We start from the raw sequence: 18,671 nt of genomic DNA, 5'->3' as shown, positions 1-18,671 counted from the left end.
ATACCTTTTTTTTCTGATTGTTTTTACTAGCTGTAATTGTAGCCTTTTGAACTCACTTGGGAAATAGTTAAGTACTTTAAATTAAATTGGATTATTACCTTGGCAGTTGGTAATTTGAGGTTCTGAAGTGCTTATCCCTACAAACACATCAAACTTTCTTCTTATATTTAAAGAAGATTCTTCTGTTTACTGGATTCATGGTGTAAATTAAAATGAATAAATATTACTGGTACATGATAGAAAATTTACTTGTTAGAAAGAAGTTTAATGAAGAACAAATGTAGTTAACAAAAATTTAGTGTAGAAAGATGAGGCTTTTCAACCTCTGTACTGTGCTGCAGTGGCTCTCTCTGTACAGGTATTATGAATACATAGAGATTCGTCTGGTCAAGATGAAAACTAAAGCTAAAACTGAGTGAGACTGCTTATGTTTACATATAAAACACAGAAGAGGAGCAGATTATAGAAAAAGGGCAGGACTGCCGAAATTAAACATGCTGAAGTATTTCATAAACTGAGAATGAATGTTCACTACTAGGACCTTTCACGAAGGAAAAACCTGAATGTGAGGAACAAATAATCTTTTTGCAGATAATTTATTACTGTGATTAGTGCTATATAGTCTTTCCTCGGGGAGAAGGAAAGAAATAGATGAGACTTCTCTTCTCCTGTCTTTTACTTGGGCTTGGCTTTTGGTATGTGTTTGCATTTTTATGAGTAGAATTCCTCATCACTAGCAAGGGGAGCAAGGTCAGAGCTTTCTGCTGATCCTGTGGTAAATAATGACAGTGTTTTCAGATATGGAACAAGGCACATCTTGTCTCATACGTGAACAGGGAACTCGAGTCTGCAGCAAATGCATCTGCAGCCAGAACCGATTAGGCTTCGGCTAGCACGTTAGGAGTGTGCAGTACAGCAGAGCTATGGCTTACGGGTAGGTGTTGACGTATTCTGGTGCCTCTGGGTGTTTTCCACAGTGCTGTGTTCCAACGTATTCTTCTGTCTTTGGTGTTGATCCTTGGGTTTCATCGATGGGATGCTAAACTGAGCTCCCTGATTACGTTTGAGAAACAACTATACCCTTCTACTGTCCCTGACGCTCCCCAGTGTGTTACTGGATCTCTGAGACTGACCAGGCAGAGCCTTTCCTTAGCCCCCAATAAAATTAATGACTTTCATGACATAAATTGTAGTATTTTCCCTATTGAATTTTCCATAGAGATTTTCATATTTTATATATATATAAAGTATCTAAAGTTATATGTTCCAGTAATCATTGATCTCATTATTAGTTTGTCTTCTGATGTCCTGTGTGTCTGCAAAATGAGCCTTCTTTTTCAGAGTGTCTAGCAAGATAAAAAATATCTATATATGGACTTGAAACAAAATGTTCCAGATTTAATTGGATATTATATTGACAAAATGTGCTGATTCTCAAATCTTTTATCAAAATGAATTGAAGAAAATAAAATCTGGACTTTTATCCAGTAAGACTAGGAAGTTTTCTCTTCTAAAACTGGCAAATGTTGATAACTTGGCAGAAACCTGAATTTAACTTCTGCATCCTACTTCTCCTAGAATTTAATCACATCTAGCTTGTTTTGGGGGATTGATAGCTGTGACAAGTGTACCAAATTTCATACCAGTGGGTTTTTTTTATGTTTCCTGAGAGAGAAGAAAATAGCAATGTTACCTCATGCCCAGGAGTTGCAAAGAGCAGGAATGGCAGCCACCTGCCACTTCCATTTTTTAAATGAAAATGAATTGCAGAGTAATATGTGGCAGAGATGGGAAACGGGGAGTGGTACATAAACTGTAGAGGAACAATAAATGCCTGGTAGCATCTTCTTCAGCTTGTAATATAATGCAGCACCATAGAGAGTTATGAATATGTATGATCAGCATTTTGTTCACGTGAGGAATCTGTTGAAGATGCCTGCTTTTTTTTCCAGAGGTTTTTAGCTTTTTTTAATACAAAATTGACTAGTTTTGTAAAGAAAATATTCATATTCAGATTTTGAATAATTGCTATTTTCATACTATAAATATTGAAAAGCAAAGGGTTTTAACTGGTTTCCCATAACCCCTAGTTAAGTTAAAGTAATCTTGTAAATATTTTCTTCTTTAGTTTGAAACTTGTTCTTTAACAGAAAAAAAAACTCACTTTTGAAGTTTGCAGCACAAATTTTAAAAGCGCAAAACTGTATTGATATAGGAAAACTGTCTTCCTGCAGAATATGTGGCATCCAATTCTGCATTCCTTTGGGACATGTTGGCTAATGCAGAAGTGAAAGTCTTGCCCACAGATTTGTAGGTGCATTCTGAAGGCTGTTGTCTTATTTCCAAATCAGTGCGAGATAAACACCTTACATGTACATGTATTTCTGAGCATCCTGGCTAACACCACCAACATGTACAGAGTGTCAGTTGTTTTCCTCATGGTTTGTGTAAATAACAGAAGGCTCATGAGCAGTATGGAAAGGTGAATATGTAGTGATTTATTTAATCTATGCTTCTGTAAAGTGTTTACCACTGTTATGAAAAAATATTTTTAGTTATTATTAAGAATACACACTAAAATGAATCACTCAGTATAAGACTAGAAGATTGAGATTATGGGGAAAGTGGTAGAGGGGAGATACAAGTCCTGTTTCAGCTCTGAGGCAGACTTGTGTGTGATTTTTGGCAAGTCATATTGGGACAGATTTTGTGAAAGAACTTCTGTGAAGAGACCACAGTGTGGGACCATATTTTTAAGGGAGCTCAGCACCCAATATGTTTATCTGGAAAATCTGGCACTGGTTGCTGGTACTAAGTGCTTGAAAATCTGTTTCTGAACTCTGAAATCAGTCTGGCTCCATGGGCCTGATCTATGCTGCATTTCAAACAGAAATACTTGCACCGACTTCAGGTGATGAAGCCTGTGCTCAGTTCTCTGACCCTCCCAATAAATGAGCTAACTGCATTTCTTTTCTCCTACTGTATGTCTTACTTATTTGGGTTTCTTCTATGTGTGTTCTTACAGGAATGAGATACTACCGTAAACAAAATAATAATAAAGTCCATTGTGAGTGATCTGGAGCTTTGGAGAACAAGCCAGGTCTGAGAATAAAAGTCATTTCTTGGATGCTTTGAATTCCCTACAAATTAATCTGAATAACTGCATAATTTGAGCAACAGCACCAGCATCAGACTCAGTGTCACATCTTTGGCCAGCATAAATCAGTGTAAATCAGTTGAAAGCGAGGGAGCACCACCTTAGGATCTAGTTCAGTACCTAGCAGCTTCTTTTGTTTCATTCTGCAGTACACGCTTTTTCTTACGACGTTTCTTGTGTGGCATTACTTACATTTTAACACAATTTCATTCAGTGGAAGAGAAACAGCATTAATAACTTCTGCTCGACATGGAGATGCACACAGATCTTGGGTATTTCATTCTGTCACTGCTAGCTGTCTACTTATTGTGCCGGCAGTGCTGATGTGGGAGGAAAATGTGCTAATTAAGCCCTCTTTTTTGTTATTTCAGGAAACCTGCCATATGAATATAAAATAGTGATTGCTGGGAATCATGAACTGACATTTGATAAGGAATTCATGGCAGACCTTGTTAAACAAGATTACTACCGCTTTCCCTCTGTGTCCAAATTGAAACCAGAGGACTTTGACAATGTTCAGTCACTCCTGACAAATAGTATTTACTTGCAAGATTCAGAGGTAACAGTTAAAGGATTCCGAATATATGGTGCTCCCTGGTAAGTCTAAATTTATACTTTCTTTGCTATATTTATTTCTTAAGCCACAGCAGGAATCATTGCTGCTGAAAATGCATGGAGCTGCTTTGTTGCTTTGCCCTGAAGAACAGTATTGAACTGCAGTGACTGTATTTTTTTGCAATAGGATAAATATGCTAAGTTTAGGCATGTGTAGGAAGTAAGAGAAGAATTGTAATCCATCTCTATTCTGCCTCCTGAGTGTACTTTAAAAAATTGAGGACTCGATATTCACTCTGTGCTTGTGGGTTAACTGCAGTGGCATCTTAGGACATACTGAGGAAGAATTTACTCCATTGCATTCTGTCCTGTTTTGATATTTGTATTTGCTGTGCTATTAGATTAGGTTGGTACCTTTTAACACCTGCATAGCACAAGGTTCAAGGCAGCAGGATCTTTACCTCTTATTTCTGATCAGATGTAAGCATCGTTTTCTTTTGCTCATAAAGGTGTAATAGCAAGATTTTTAAGCCAGTTTTGACCTTGTTTTACCCCTGAGCCAAGCATTTGCAGGAACAATTGCTGTCCACAGTTTTGTACTAAGGAGATCTTCCTTGTTTTCTTAACACGTTGTTGAATTACGTTGCCTGATACTTACACATGAAATCTTGTGAGAATTTAAAACAAGTAATCCCCATTAAAAATAATAACAATAACACTAAAAATAACCCTTTGAGCCTCTACTGGAAAACTGAACTTCAGTGATGATCATTGTGTTACTTGGCATTCTTAATTGTCAGTTGAAGTGCTTAGATGCTAATTTATGCACACCTATAAGAAGAGTTTATTATAAGCTTATAACTTAATCTTTTTGATGTCAGACTTGTTTTAAATGTGTAAGTGGCAGAGGAGGGGGAAGGGCAGGGTTTGAACTAAAGAATGGGACCAATAGACATGAGAAATTTTCCCCTTTCTCACACTTCCCTTCCTCTCATCTCTTCTGACTGTTCACTTAGGTCGCAGACTCTGGTGGTTTATACATCAGTACGCTTCTGACAGTGGGTATTTTTGTAATGTATGTGCACTTTCACACACACACAATCAAACAACAATCTAACTCTGTATCTAGCACTCTGATTTTTCTTACTTAAAAATCATAACCTTTATCTTGCAGCTTAAATCCTTTAAATTGCGTAGCTAAAAGAAATACGCTAAATTCTGCGGTATCAGCTAATTGGGAAAGATTGTCTTTATTCAGGTTAAGAACCATCTCTTAAAGACCTTTGAAAGTAATCTTTACAATGTAAGAGTATATAACTCACTGAAGAACACAGGTACATACAGATCCTTGGGTAGTGTAAAGTGGATTTGAGACTGATGCTGCAAGGTGAGCATCTGCTTACGCTGGAAGGTGGGCTGCTAAGATTAAGATTGTATTCAGCTTCTTTCATGTGTATGCACAGAGACAGACGAGACAGAGAGCTTGCAGTTTGCAGCATCTAGTGATGTTTACAATTAGTAGGCATTTTTTCAAATTTATTTAGGACAGATTTACCTAAACTACTATTGCAGTGCTGCTGAAGAAATCTGGAGGATAACCTGGAATCTAGGTCTTGGGAAATGTGTTCTTCTGGAACTTGGTATTCTGAAATGGAGAACCCGTCTTAGGCACTGATATTTTTCTCTGCTGGAAAAATGTACTGGTTTTTCTTTTCCTTTTGTATCCCAGATCCATAATAGTGATCTGTTACCCTTTTGTCTCCAGCTGCATCTAGAAGTTCTTTCATTTTGCAGGTATACACATGAAATTAGGATCTTTGACTGGAAGTATTAAGGGACACTGTATCAAGGAACAGAGCTGCTTTTAATCACAAGAAATGAGTGGCATACATTATCTGACCTTGCTGTGGAAGACAAATCTTAATTATTCCCTGTAATTCATTAGTAACTGTTTCTTTTTCCAGTTCCTGATCAATGGGAGATAAATGATAGATGCTAGAAAGTAAAGTTTGACTCCAACCAAGAGTAAACTTTTGTTTCTCTTGGAAGATGATTCATTTGTGGAAAACTTGTTGTAAAACCATGTTTTGAGCAACTGGTGATAGGGAATGGAGATGAGGCTATAATTTTGAACACAGCTTTTCATATCAGTAGATCAGTCTGGGTTTGGAGGGCGGTGATGTACTATATTCATTTTTCTTGTGCTTTGATAATGCTTCCTGGAAAATGTGAAAATTAAGCTAGTTGGCTGCGTTTTAGTTGGTCCTTGAAAGGAAGGAAAAGTCAAGTCATACTGGAAAAATCTGTTCCAGTTCTGACCTGTGTGTGGAAGTTAAGACAGAATGATCAGGCAAGCCTGTTAGCACCTCCAGTTTTCTCCTTCTTCCCCTCCAAACACATCTCACTCTGCTACTATAAATCTTCAGATTACCCTAAAGAAAGGGAAATTGTGGGGGTTTTGTCTGTGTTTGTGGCATCCTTACCTCAATTAGGATTTTTTAAAAAAAGCAGAAGTCGGGTCATTAACCCAGAAAATGCTTGAACCCTAAAATGAAATAAGTTGGCAAGTTCAATTTATGTGCATTGTTGTAAGTATTTCCAGAGGGGAAAAAATTCTCATTTGCTGATAAAGCTACTGGTTTTAATTTAAAAAGAGGGATCAAACCAAGAATAACAGCTGTGATTCAGGGGTTTCAGCCTGTCAGAGGTTTCTGAGAAGTAATTGCTGGAAGACTGCGAAAACTGGCTATAAGTCATCTATCTATTTAGAAAATGTAAATTGCTAACTCAGTGTAGCTACAGAAAAGAAATATCAGTCTATATTCATTACCTGTTATTACTCTTGGTACATCTGAAAGCTTTCTAAAGACTTAAGAGAATTGAAGTAGTGCCTCCTAACTTACAATTTAGTAGAATTTGTATGTAGAAAATAACGTGCAATACACAGGAGCATTCACGTGTATTTGCAATTGGAGTGTGCAGTGGTGCATATCAACAGCCTCTAAGGAGCAGAAAATTTGAATTTAGCCTGATAGGTCTAAGAGTATTAAATGGCATTAGCTGGTGAGGAGTTGAAAGCAGAACGCCAGCCCCTAAGAGAGGAAAGAGCAAGGGTGGGACATGAATCATGCTCTGAGCTCCACTCACTTTCAGAGGTGGAGAATCTAACTGACATTTTCACACCTTCACTCGGAAATTCTTTTATGTACCTTGAAGGAATAAAATGGCTGAAGATTTTCCATCTAGTCTATAGATAACAATCCATAAAAACATGTCCCTCCTTTCTCTTCCTTCTGCCTTTGCCCTGTGAACCCAGCTCGTTTGTTGGAGAAATAATTGACAGTTTATACAGTCCAAACTCTTAAAGGCTGCAACGGAGACGTTTTCTCCTTTGGAAATTTGAGATGAAGAAGCCAGGTTTGTCCTGAATAGAAAGAACAATACAAACAGTAAGGGATATATGAATTTTTAAATCTTAAAATTTCCTTTATTCAGCATGTAGAGCTGTAACTCGTATACTGATGTATCTGTAGAAGGGTAAGGAGTGGGGATCTGCTTTTACTGTAGCTCTTCAGTTAATGAGCACATGTGAGCCAGTGCAAATTTTATTTAAATTTAAGTATTTTATTTTAAAATACACATATTTATATTTGAAACTGTTCATCCATAATAAGAACTTAATTTACTGTAGCATGTTACAGATGTTTGAATGAAAATATTCCAGTAATGTCTGTTTTCTGATGGAGCTTTAAAAGCATTCAAACCACCAGAGAACTGCAGTTAACTGAAGCCAGAATTTGTTTAAATAAGGTTTTGAGAGAAACAATGATGCGGGGATAATATTTTCTCTATTTTATTCTGTTCTGTTGTTCAGTAAGCTCTTCAAGTAGCTTTTGTTTGAAAAAGAAAAAGAGTAAAAATTGAAACATGAAAGTATTCTGATATTTTGTGTGTCTAGCAATTTATAGCAATTTATTTCATGAATAAATTTATGAAATTTATTATGGATTATTTATGGATTTTAAATTTTACTTTCCGTAAGAAAGAGACAAAAATGTCACAAACTGTAAGTATAAAATAATAAGTAAAGTTCATTTACCTTTTTTATTTTTTTAATCTATTAAAATATAAGGGCAACATCCACCCATATCTAGCAGAATGAAAAGTAAAACTGAAGAGACTCAACTTATATGTTGGTTTAAATAACTGTAGATAGATAAATCTTTCTGAAGAGTGAAAATTTACATAAAACCTGGATTTGGTATAAATCGGTGCATTTTAATGGTTAATTAAAATTAACCTTATGGAAGAAACTGAAAAGCACAACAGAAAGAGGAGATTAAATTTGATTATTTAAATAATGGCTAAAATCTGTGATTTGCATCATTGTGATTAAAATCAATCCATCCTGAATGAAGCTGGGAATAAAGCTTTTCCCTCCTGACAGGAACAGCAGCATTGTTCAGCAATATCCTGCACATTTGTCAAGTTGTATCTTGCTCAGGTCTCAGGAACAGAAGCACAAAGCTGGCCTCCCAGTTGTTTTTAATGAATACTAGTGGGTTTTTCCTATGTCCAAGAATTTGATGTGTGGGGTGATCCAGAGGTCAAGAACAAACGGCTCACTATCGCTCACCTCTGAGAAGCCGAGGCTTTCATTTGCTTTTTTTAGTAACTCTAGAGGAAGTGCCTTAACTCTTTTTTCAGAAGCAAAATTTTAATTGGCGTAGATAAGGCAACCTTAAGAAAGCACAGAGAGGTTCAGTCATCTCTCTCCAAAAATAATGGGTTTTGCAACTTTTTTTCCCTTTGTTTCTAATCCAGTGTAAATTTGGGGGTTTAATAAAGTGATTCTGCCTAATTTTGTGTGAATTTCAATAACTCTGTTACTTTCTCTACTTCATTTGCAATTTGTTTTAATACAAGTAGCTGTAAGTTAGTGTGTCTCCCTTATGCTGATCAGTGTTTTCAGACCTTGTTTACCCTGTCAGAAAGGCATCAGATGTTGTTTTTTTTTTTTCCTTTCAATTATAAGTTTTGTAATGCATCGTGGATTTTGCTGACAGTCTTCAAGTTTTTGAAATAGCGAGCAAATTAACAGAAGATAGAGTGTGAGGACTGGAAAACCAATTGGCAACTCGCATGATAGGATTCAGATATACTGATGGGTTAGAATGGATCTCATTTCTTTTATTTTCGTAGTCTTAGTTGGCAATTAACTTGTGCCTAAAAAAGGGAGTAACAGAAATTGCACTACTCAGCAGTAATGTTTTTCATTGGTATTTAGCAGTAAGGAAACCAGAGGGAGATTGGAAAAGAATATTGGTGTTGTACTAGGTTTTCAGGAATTCCGGCATTTATTCAGTAAAGTCAGCAATTGAGAAAAGTGTTGGCAAAGACTGAAGTCTTCTGTCTTTGTGTTAAACAAACACGGTGCTGCGGTAGCATGGTTGTGTTTAAAGGTGCTGCAGGCTTCTGTTTCATTTTTCTTGGCATTTGTCCTTCAGCTCTCTCATTTTAAGATCAAAGAATATATTCTTCCATGTCTAGAATTGCAGCTCTGTTTACATTTTTTACCTTTTATGGGAATGTCACTGATTTCTCTTCAGTCTCATTGACATCAGATTCACTTCTAAATTAAAAATGTTCTGGTTTACTTTAAAACACTTTATTCTTTTTTTCCTCCTTCTTTCACTCTTTCTCTCTTTTTAAGAAGGTGAAATAGTGGAATGCTTGTGATTTAGATATATTATCGCATAAGTGACTCTTAAGTGGTGATGCTAACCTGTCCTAGCCAATTCTTTTGGAAAACTCTGCATCTCAGCACTGGAACAAGTCATGAAGTCTTGCTTTCATTCAGGCATGACTTCAAAAGGAGTAAGAGCTTGTAGAGTATGCATTGCTAGTTTAACATACAAACCGTGTCTGTTTATAGATGGAAGTCTAGCTAGTTAAACACACAAAAAGACAGCTCTTCTTACTCCTTTGAATTTTACCTAATGTAGAATCAGGGATTTGAACTCCTTGGTTCATTGGATGTTGAAATGATTGAGATAACATGCCACATGTCCCTAATTCCTGCACTATTTTGCTTGAGTTCAGTGAGTGCTGCAGAAAAGAAGGAGAATCAGAGTGAGCATTAGCTGTAGTGTTCAGGGGCTAATTGATTACGGTGGTTTCCTGTTCATATGTGGAAGCTGGCTGCAAAAGAACATAGTCATTTTGAAATTAAGTTGTGCTTATGAAACCCACAAATTATGTGTGCATGTTTTCAGAATTGTTTTTCTTCATTTGCCAGCTCTCTGGGAACATGATGATTGCTTTCCTTTTGCTGAGCATTGCAGTACGCAGTGGTCCATGTGGTATTTGTACACAGTGATGCAGGGTGTAGTTTCTGACTGAGCAGTCTTGAAGGCATTTGCACCCAACAAAAAGTCAGGAAGAGTAAGGATTACCTAGAATATTACAAAAATCCTGGAATTTTCAAGTGAACTTCTATAGGCTTTATTGTGGGAGGCAAACTGAACATCCTTAAAGAATGGGACTTGGGCGAAGGAGGGAGGAAGGAAGGAGTTAACCACAATGTGGAAATAGTCTGTTGCTTGTGATATTGAACTCTGTTCATTCAACACCTGTTGGTACTTTTGTGTGGCTTCTGCACTTCCTGACTCTCTCTTCTCCATTTTCTTCTGCCTGCATGTGTGCCATACTCCTTTATGGGGATCTGGGGCAGGGGGGAGGAAAGACAAACTTAAAATACCATGCTGTTCAGGTTAACTGAAAGACTTTTACTTGAGGACAGCCGCTGTTAGAATCAGAAAATGGAAAAGTATGGAACGGGTTTGGGCTTTGACAAGCTATATTGAAAACAGATTTTGTGTCCTGTTCTCCACATTGGATGGTGTTCTTCAAGTTCCCTTGCTTTCTTTCCTTCCTTGCCCTTATGTGATGTAACCTAAGCAGGAAGGAGAGAAGTAGGGATCAGCTGAGTGCTTTGAGTGTTGGCAAACAGGTTGCAGAAGAATACAGGAGGAAGCATGAGCCAAGACCAGGCTGTTGAGGCACAGAGCACTGTGAGATGAAGGTCCTCCGGGAGGAGCAGTTGAACCAGAGCAATTCGGGCTTCAGCAAAGAACCAAGTGGGAGACCAAGACTTTGTTTTAGGGAGAGGCTAGCTACCCAAGGGCAGTAAAAGTAGAAGTAGAAAAATGAGAACCATCAAGTCCGATGCACAGAAGGGTGTATGTATTTCCACAGGATGTTTAGACCCAGACCATCAACTAATGCAGCTGATAGTCAGTAGTGCTGCCAGTTTAGAAGTGCTGGATGAATGAATCATTTTGAAGTCAGGAGCTGTGATCCTAAGTCAGAAGAGACTGCATGAGGAGATAATTTCAGGGTGTGAGTGTTAACCCATACTGGAAAAATGTAACCAAAACCCCCACCTCAGCAAGGTACTTAAATGTGCTGAATTTGAGGCATGAGTAGTTTCACTGAGCCAGTGAGCTTGGTAAAAAGCTTTAGATAAATATGTAGTTATCAGTTAAATGTAGATATACATATTAAGAGCTTTGCAGAATTAAGTTGTAATTGGAAATGTAGGGGATACTTTCAAATGCATTTTACACTTAAAAGTATCCCCTGTACTTGACGTCCATGAAATGAATGAGATTGTAAAAGAATAAGAGGTAGGTCTTGCCCTGTGTACTGCCTGGAGGAAACAGGAAGGTGAAAACGCTGGGCATAGTCTACGGGTGGTTTGTTTCATAGTCCATCTGTTCAGGAGCAGTATGGAAAAAATGGAAGGGTTTACAGTGTCTCAGATAGAAATAATGGTAAGATTCATGTGTTTTGATGATAGTAAAATTCAATAGAAATGGAACAAATTAAGTTATAAGAAGTGTATATGGATTTAGTGCAACAAGTCAGTCATATAACAAGTGACTAAATTCTGTGAGCTCCCATTGAAAGATAAGATTTCTCAGAACTATTTTCAAGATGATTTGAGTCATATTTATCTAATACTTATTGATCAGAATGCTAACTTCAACCTGACATATATCTAAGATATTTAATGTAATTCACAGAGACTATGAAATAAAGCAAAAAATTGCACAAATATTTCAACTAAAAGAATGTGATTGTGAATTTGAGCATAGAAGGTCAAGAATGACAGCTAAATTCATCACATTTTCTTGGAAGTTTTTGCAGTACAGTGTAAATTTGGCACCTAACTTAAGAAGTGTTCAACACTCATGGTTTCAGTTGAAAATCAATGAGGCTAGTGGGTATTTACCACCTCTAAAATGTTGAAGTGCTAGTCTATATTTTAGTTCATTTGCATATCCAAAGTATAGGCATTGCCAGTATTTCTGACTGTACTAGTTAAGCAGCAAAATGTTCATATAGCTGACAGCTGTGTTTTGTGTACGATGCATATTGGAGAGAAAGCTTAAGCTATAAAGTTCACAAGCAGGCAATGATAACAGCTTATCGCCATGCCTTCATGGATGTGTCTGGATAGTGTGTACCCTTACAGAAGGCTTCTAGCTGTGATGCCTTGCTTCCTCCTCTGTCAGTTGTTCTGGGTTATCCAAAAGTGCCTGTTCTAGCACTGCCTGGATTATACAACATAGCCCCAACAGGTGAGCTGTACCAGCTTGACTACCTGTGTGGATGCAAAACTATAATTTGGCCAATTTTGCTGTAGCACAGTCGTCCTTTAACATACATTCAGTGGCATTAACAGAGACACTCAGAAAAATTTGTTGGATGTTTATTGTCTGACTGTCCTCCAGATACAATGATATATAAATAATCACAAGGATAGGTTACAGTACAGGCTATAATTATGCACAAACAGGGGCATCGTTTTACAGCCTGTGTGTGTGGTGCACCTGCGAGTTGACAGCCAGTAACTGTGCTTTGTTCCTCTCCTTCAGTGTTTTGGATGAAGAATTCAGTGTAAACAGCCCAGTGCCCTTTAGCATACTTGCTTCCCTATTTGCCTTTCGTGGTGACGCACATGCCATGCTTGGGAACCCCATGCTTGGGTAATAGTGCTTCCTAGAAAATGAACTGGTGGTTAGTATATTTATGACTACCTCAACCAGGAAAAATAGTTCTCGTATCTGATACCAAGTGTCTTGACTCTCCTGAAGACTATGTGGTAGAGGATTTGTGAGGTGCTAGAGGTACTTGAGATCTTGTTTGAGAGGATGTGTCATCATGGTTTTTGCCCATTAATTTGCATGTAATGTTCTGACTGCTGTATCTGCAATATCTGCCGGTTTGTCTTCTGTTTCCGGAGAGTCCTCTTCTTCCATTTAGGTGCTTTAGCAGTATTCACTGAATGGATAGGACTGATAAGAAAGTAGTATGGCCTCGCTCCTTAGAAGTCGGTTTATTTCTGTACACATATGAATCAGAGTATCTCAGTAAAAAAGGATTGTATTGGTAGCTGCTGACTGTATCGCCCTGTTGACAAAGTTTATGAGTTGGTACTCAAAGAAGATACTTACAGATTGTGTTTCTCCTCGAAGGTATGCTTTTTATATAAGAAGGATGAATCTTCCAATATCCTTTTCCTGGCACAGATTTTAATGCATGTTGTTTCCAAAACTGGGAATGTAATAAAAAGAAACTGCCAGAAAGGTGTTCTCTTTAACACCTCTTGGTGTTCCATCTGGGCTGCTTGGGACACTTCCATTATCTACATTGCAGAAAAACGTAGGAGAAAGGCTGAGTGCTCAGCTGAAAACTGTGGTCCTAAAGGGTTTCCGTTTTCAATGCAGGCTGCACCAATATGCCAGAACCGAGGATTATGTGCATCTGAATTTGGTTCTAGGTTCTTAGTACATTTGTCTTTATCTTCTGTTTGTGGATATGACACAGTTTTAATGTTTGTTGAAAAACCAAGAAAATACCACTTACCTGAAAACCTGGTTTAATAAACTAGATTTATAAGGTTCAAGAATAACACTGCTTGTGTTCATGTATATATAGCTCTGGAAGAGGTTGAGTTTTTGGGAAGGATTGGAAAACATGGAAAGAAAGCATGTATAAATCACTATGGTAGAGTTTAGCCCCTTGTTTAATCTTTCTGTAGGTAAGAGATACTTGGAAAAATAAAGGATGGCCTACTTGATGTTAAAAGAAGTTTTGTAGTTCATTTAGGAATGTACACAACAGATTCCACATTTTTAATGAAGCACTCTAATTTGTACCTGTTCTTCCTATAGAACTCTGAAGTAGACACAGAAGCAGTATTTTGTGTTCCCTATCTTTTCAAATTTTTCTGTTACAGCTAGTAAGTACAGTACTTTCAGAAGCAGGGAAGTATGCTTTTCTCAGAGGCATAAAAAAGATATTTATGTTATTTTCTCCACAGTATTTGTACAAACACTGCACATAGTTTACGCATACCTTTAAGTTATTGTATAAAATTGCAAAAATCTAGGTAATGGAAAAATGTGTGTTACATTGCATTTTGTCTCCAAAGAATTTATCTGTAGAACTTTCCTCTGTCTGAGATCTTAATTCCTACTCCTGACAAGGTGGCATCCTGCTCGGGGCAGCAGAAGCAGCTGGCTGGGATGGTGCGGCAGGATGGGACACATGCTCTCAGGCTCGGATAGGCTGTGTGGAAACTCTGCTGGGTCTTAGCATCTGCTGCCATATTGCAGTGGCAGCAGTGTTTGGAGAAGTAGTCATTCGTTGTATGCCTGTGTTGTATTTGCTCGTCTGTCTATGCATGTACAACTGGAAAGCGTAGTCCTTCCAAATACTGTAATCGGTTAACCTCAACAGAAATTTGAAGTGATACTTAAAGTGCGATGAAAGTATACTTTGTTTCAGAGAAAGATTTTGTTTTGTTATCTTAAATTTTGGAGTTAAAATATAGACAAAACATTCTCAGATGCCCTTTCTGGTTGTCCATCTGGACGTGAGCTGCTGCAATACTGAACAGTGAGACCTTGCCATGAAGATGTGTCTTTAGTTGATAACTGCTGGCAGTCCAACTACTGAGTGTACACCTTCTCATATTTATATTCCAGTCCTGTAACCTTGCCTATTCTCTTGTGCCTTTGTTCTATTAATCTACAAAACAGCTCGACTTGTGATTAGTCCTTAGAGGCTGTTCCTATTAATCAGGCTGCAAAGCAGGTCTGCTTGGATGTTGTGTTGCAAGTGCTTAATGTGCTTTCCTCTTCAGCCTGCAGCACAGAGCTGCTGGGGGCTGGCTTAAACAGCAATGAAATCAGTGACGTGTCTGCTGCACTTTCTTCGTTTTAGAGCTTGATTGTGTTGCTGAAGGATGGGAAAAAGAGAAAAGGGAAAATAATTGGAGGCCTATAGAAATTTGTTCAAATTAGTGATGTGTGTGGCTACATGTTGATAGAAAACTCATAGAAGCTAGCCAGCAGCTGCAGAAAGTATCCTGTCACAGCAGAAGCGCTTGTGAAGATGCGTTTTGAGTAAGAAGAACCTGCCACATCTTCAAATTTGTGAAACTAAATTCCAGCTTTGATTAAAGAAGAAGAGTTACATTTTTAACTTCATTCACCTAGTTTTAAAGATGCATCTACACTTTCAACGTTCAGAAGCTTATTTAAGATAGTGTGTAATTTTTATTTAGTAGGTAGAAGGCAGACATTTTTTTTACTGATACACATACAAATCAAGGAATTGGTGGAAAATAAACAGAGCTGTAAAACTTCCATTATTTGAAGTAGTTGTAAAATTCAAACAACAAACAATGTATGTGGTGAGATTTGACTATTTAATTAAGGAAATTTAATTTCCCTATATAAAGCATTGCTAACTATAAGAGCTTAATGATTTACCCTTCTAATTAAATGTAGTATTTCCTCCCTGCAGGAGGAAAGTATCTATTTTAAAAATAGATCAGAAGAAATAAAACAGGCCTCTAGTTATTGTTTTCTGGATTTTTCCTTTTGTGGCAGTTTGTTTTTTTTTTTTTTTTTTTTTTTTTTAAGTTTTTGTATGTTTATTACATGTTTCTTTGTCAGCTCACAAACCTGGACCATGCTTAACTTCTTGGGAAGTCCACGTCTGAATTCTTGGCTACAATAAGAACTGCATTTGTTATAGAATCAGTAAGGTTGGAAGGGACCTCTGGAGATCATCTAGTCCAACCTCCCCGCTCAGCAGGGTCACCTAGAGCATGGTAGACAGGGTTGCATCCAGGTGGGCCTTGAAGATCTCCAAAGAAGGAGACTCCACAACCTCTCTGGGCAACCTGTGCCAGGGCTCTGTCACTCTCACAGGGAAGAAATTCCCCCTCACGTTCAGGTGGAATTTCCTGTGCTTCAATTTCTGCCCACTGCCTCTTGTCCTGTCACACGGGACAACTGAAAAGAGTTTGTCTTTGTCCCCCTTGACACCCTTCCTTCAGGTATTTGTACACATTGATAAGATCCCCCCTCAGTCTTCTCTTCCCCAGGCTGAAGAGGCCCAGCTCTTGCAGCCTTTCCTCGTAGGGCAGGTGCTCCAGCCCTCTGATCATCTTTGTAGCCCTACGCTGGGCTCTATCCAGTAGCTCCGTGTCTCTCTTGGACTGGGGAGCCCAGAACTGGGCACAGTACTCGAGATGAGGCCTCCCCAGGGCTGAGTAGAGGGGCAGGATCACCTCCCTCCACCTACTGGCAACAGTCTTTCTAATGCACCCCTGGATACCATTGGCCTTCCTGGCCACAAGGACACATTGCTGGCTCATGGTCAATTTGTCATCCACCAGCACTCCCAGGTCCTTCTCTGCAGAGGTGCTCTCCAGCAGGTCAGCCCCCAGCTTGTACTGGTGCACAGAGTTCTTCCTCCCTAGGTGCAGGACTCTGCGCTTGCCCTTGTTGAACCTCGTGAGGTTCCTCTCTCCCCAGCTCTCCAGCCTGTCCAGGTCTCTCTGAATGGCAGCACAGCCCTCAGGTGTGCCAGGCAGTCCTCCCAGCTTGGTATCATCAGCAAACTTGCTGAGGAGGCACTCAGTCCCCTCATCCAGGTCATTGATGAAAAAGTTGGACAGGATGGGACCCAGTACTGAGCCCTGGGAGATGCCACTAGCCACAGGCCTCCAGCTAGACTCCACGCCACTGAAGACGACCCTGTGAGCTCTGCCTTTCAGCCAGTTCTCAATCTACCTCACTGTCCACTCCTCTAACCCACACTTCCTGAGCTTGCCTGTGAGGATGTTATGGGAGACAGTGTCAAAAGCCTTGCTGAAGTCAAGGTAGACAACGTGCACTGCTTTCCCCTCCTCTACCTAGCCAGTCACTCCATCATAGAAGGCTATCAGGTTGTTTAAGCAGGATTTGTCCTTGGTGCGTCCTGCCATGATTTAACTGCTAGCTTGAAGGGCTTTGTGCTGCTCTAGCCCCAGATACAAACTGCTTCATTAGGCTACATTTTGTCCAGTTTGACCTTTTGTGGGCTGGAGAGCCCTGGTAAATGCCAACGCTGTACCTGCGTCCCTCCTCTGCCACGTTGCAGGTGTAATTCTTGCAATGTGTATCTTATCAGTGACACGAGCCGGACGTGAAGAGCTGAGTGAGTGGCTCATGTGCACCCAAGTAACCTGCGTCACAGCAGTTAAGGAGAAGGGCTTCCAAAATGTATCTTGTTTTTTAAATTCATCTCATCCATTATTTCTTTTTCTATGTCTGTTAAGGAGGAGTTGGTGGGATTCTGGGTTGTGGTGGTGTTTTCCCTGTGGTAATTCTAGAGTGTCATATAGGGCTAACTGTTTGGAGACTTGAGTGCCATATATAATAAAACCATTTTTCACAGGTTTGCAGAATAATAATAACACTCATTTAAACAAACAAATTACTAGTGGTTTATACTGCCCAGGGTGCTTTTCTTCCCAATTACAACTGTCTTTGGATAATGCTATTTAAAAGCCACCATTGTGAAGTTTTTCATTTTTTCTCTTACTATGAATTTAGAGCTAGAGACCCTTAAACAGGGTTTTCTGTATTACCTTTTTGGTTGTTTCATTTTCACCAGCTGTTTCTGCTGATTTTTTTCCTACTCCTTTTATAATTTCCCCAGTTATCAGAGAAATCATTCTTCCTGCATTGATTCATTTCGACCGGAGTCTGGAAGGCACAGAGAATCAAATTAACTAATATTTTACTTTTGCATGTGATTAATGCTAATGCTTACGAAGAAGAAAATACTTTACTGTGATTTAATTTTCCTCCTCTGGTTGATTCCGAGTGATTTAATTTTGTAGAAGGTTGTCTCTCTGCTTATTATCTCTTGCAGGATCATTGAAATTAGAGATGGAAAAGACCTATTAAGTAATCCTGCCATTGCAGGATTGCTTCCTGCATTATATTTTTGAATGTTTTGCTCATTTTTAATAAATGAAGAAAAGAGATTTAGGCTAATTGCTTTGGAGGTATTTCCTTAGTATTTTAGGTGTTATTAACAGGAACTAATATTCCACTTGCATTATCCCCAGATTTGTTTCATTTATTAAAAATCTGCATTGTACCTTATTTATGTTTTTCTCCCCTCCATGATGTGTATATTATTCTGTTACCTTTCAGACCCTGTCTCAATTACTGTGCATATTTAATCTTGGTAATCCTTATAGGTTTATCTGTTTTGCTCTTTTGTGTTTCTGTTTTTTTTTTTTTTTTTTTTTTTTTTTTTTTAATATGTTTGGGGTGGGGGGGTTGTCTTCAGAATAGTATACCACAGTATTCTGCGTGGATATCACTTGCATAATGTATGTTGAATAGAAATACTTGGCTAGTTGAAAAACAGATTTAGTATGGCAACTGTATGTTGCATTGCTTCTGTGGGAAGTCCAGACTTGCATGACGTTGTCTTTTGATGCGATACATCTGTATCTGTAGCTCAAATCATTTTACTCTTTTTCCTGTTCGTGTTGCAAGCTCATACGTAATTTGCCGTCAACTACTGCCCTTAGGTC

The 18,671-nt window shown here is 38.5% G+C and overlaps 1 protein-coding gene across 3 annotated transcripts in view; it reads left to right on the top strand.

Moving 5' to 3' along the window:
• MPPED2 (metallophosphoesterase domain containing 2) overlaps positions 1 to 18,671 on the top strand; it is a 119,506-nt gene that overhangs the window by 64,709 nt on the left and 36,126 nt on the right. For all 3 annotated transcript variants that reach the window (XM_062576566.1, XM_062576567.1, XM_062576565.1), the window contains exon 4: positions 3,529 to 3,754. In XM_062576566.1, coding sequence (XP_062432550.1) covers positions 3,529 to 3,754 — 226 coding nt within the window. The remainder of the gene's footprint in view (positions 1 to 3,528; positions 3,755 to 18,671) is intronic.

The sequence above is a fragment of the Rhea pennata genome, chromosome 5, assembly GCF_028389875.1.
Source record: "Rhea pennata isolate bPtePen1 chromosome 5, bPtePen1.pri, whole genome shotgun sequence".
Taxonomy (NCBI): Eukaryota; Metazoa; Chordata; class Aves; order Rheiformes; family Rheidae; genus Rhea; species Rhea pennata.
Note: the sequence above shows the minus strand (reverse complement) of the source record. Positions and strands in the feature narration are given on the sequence as shown.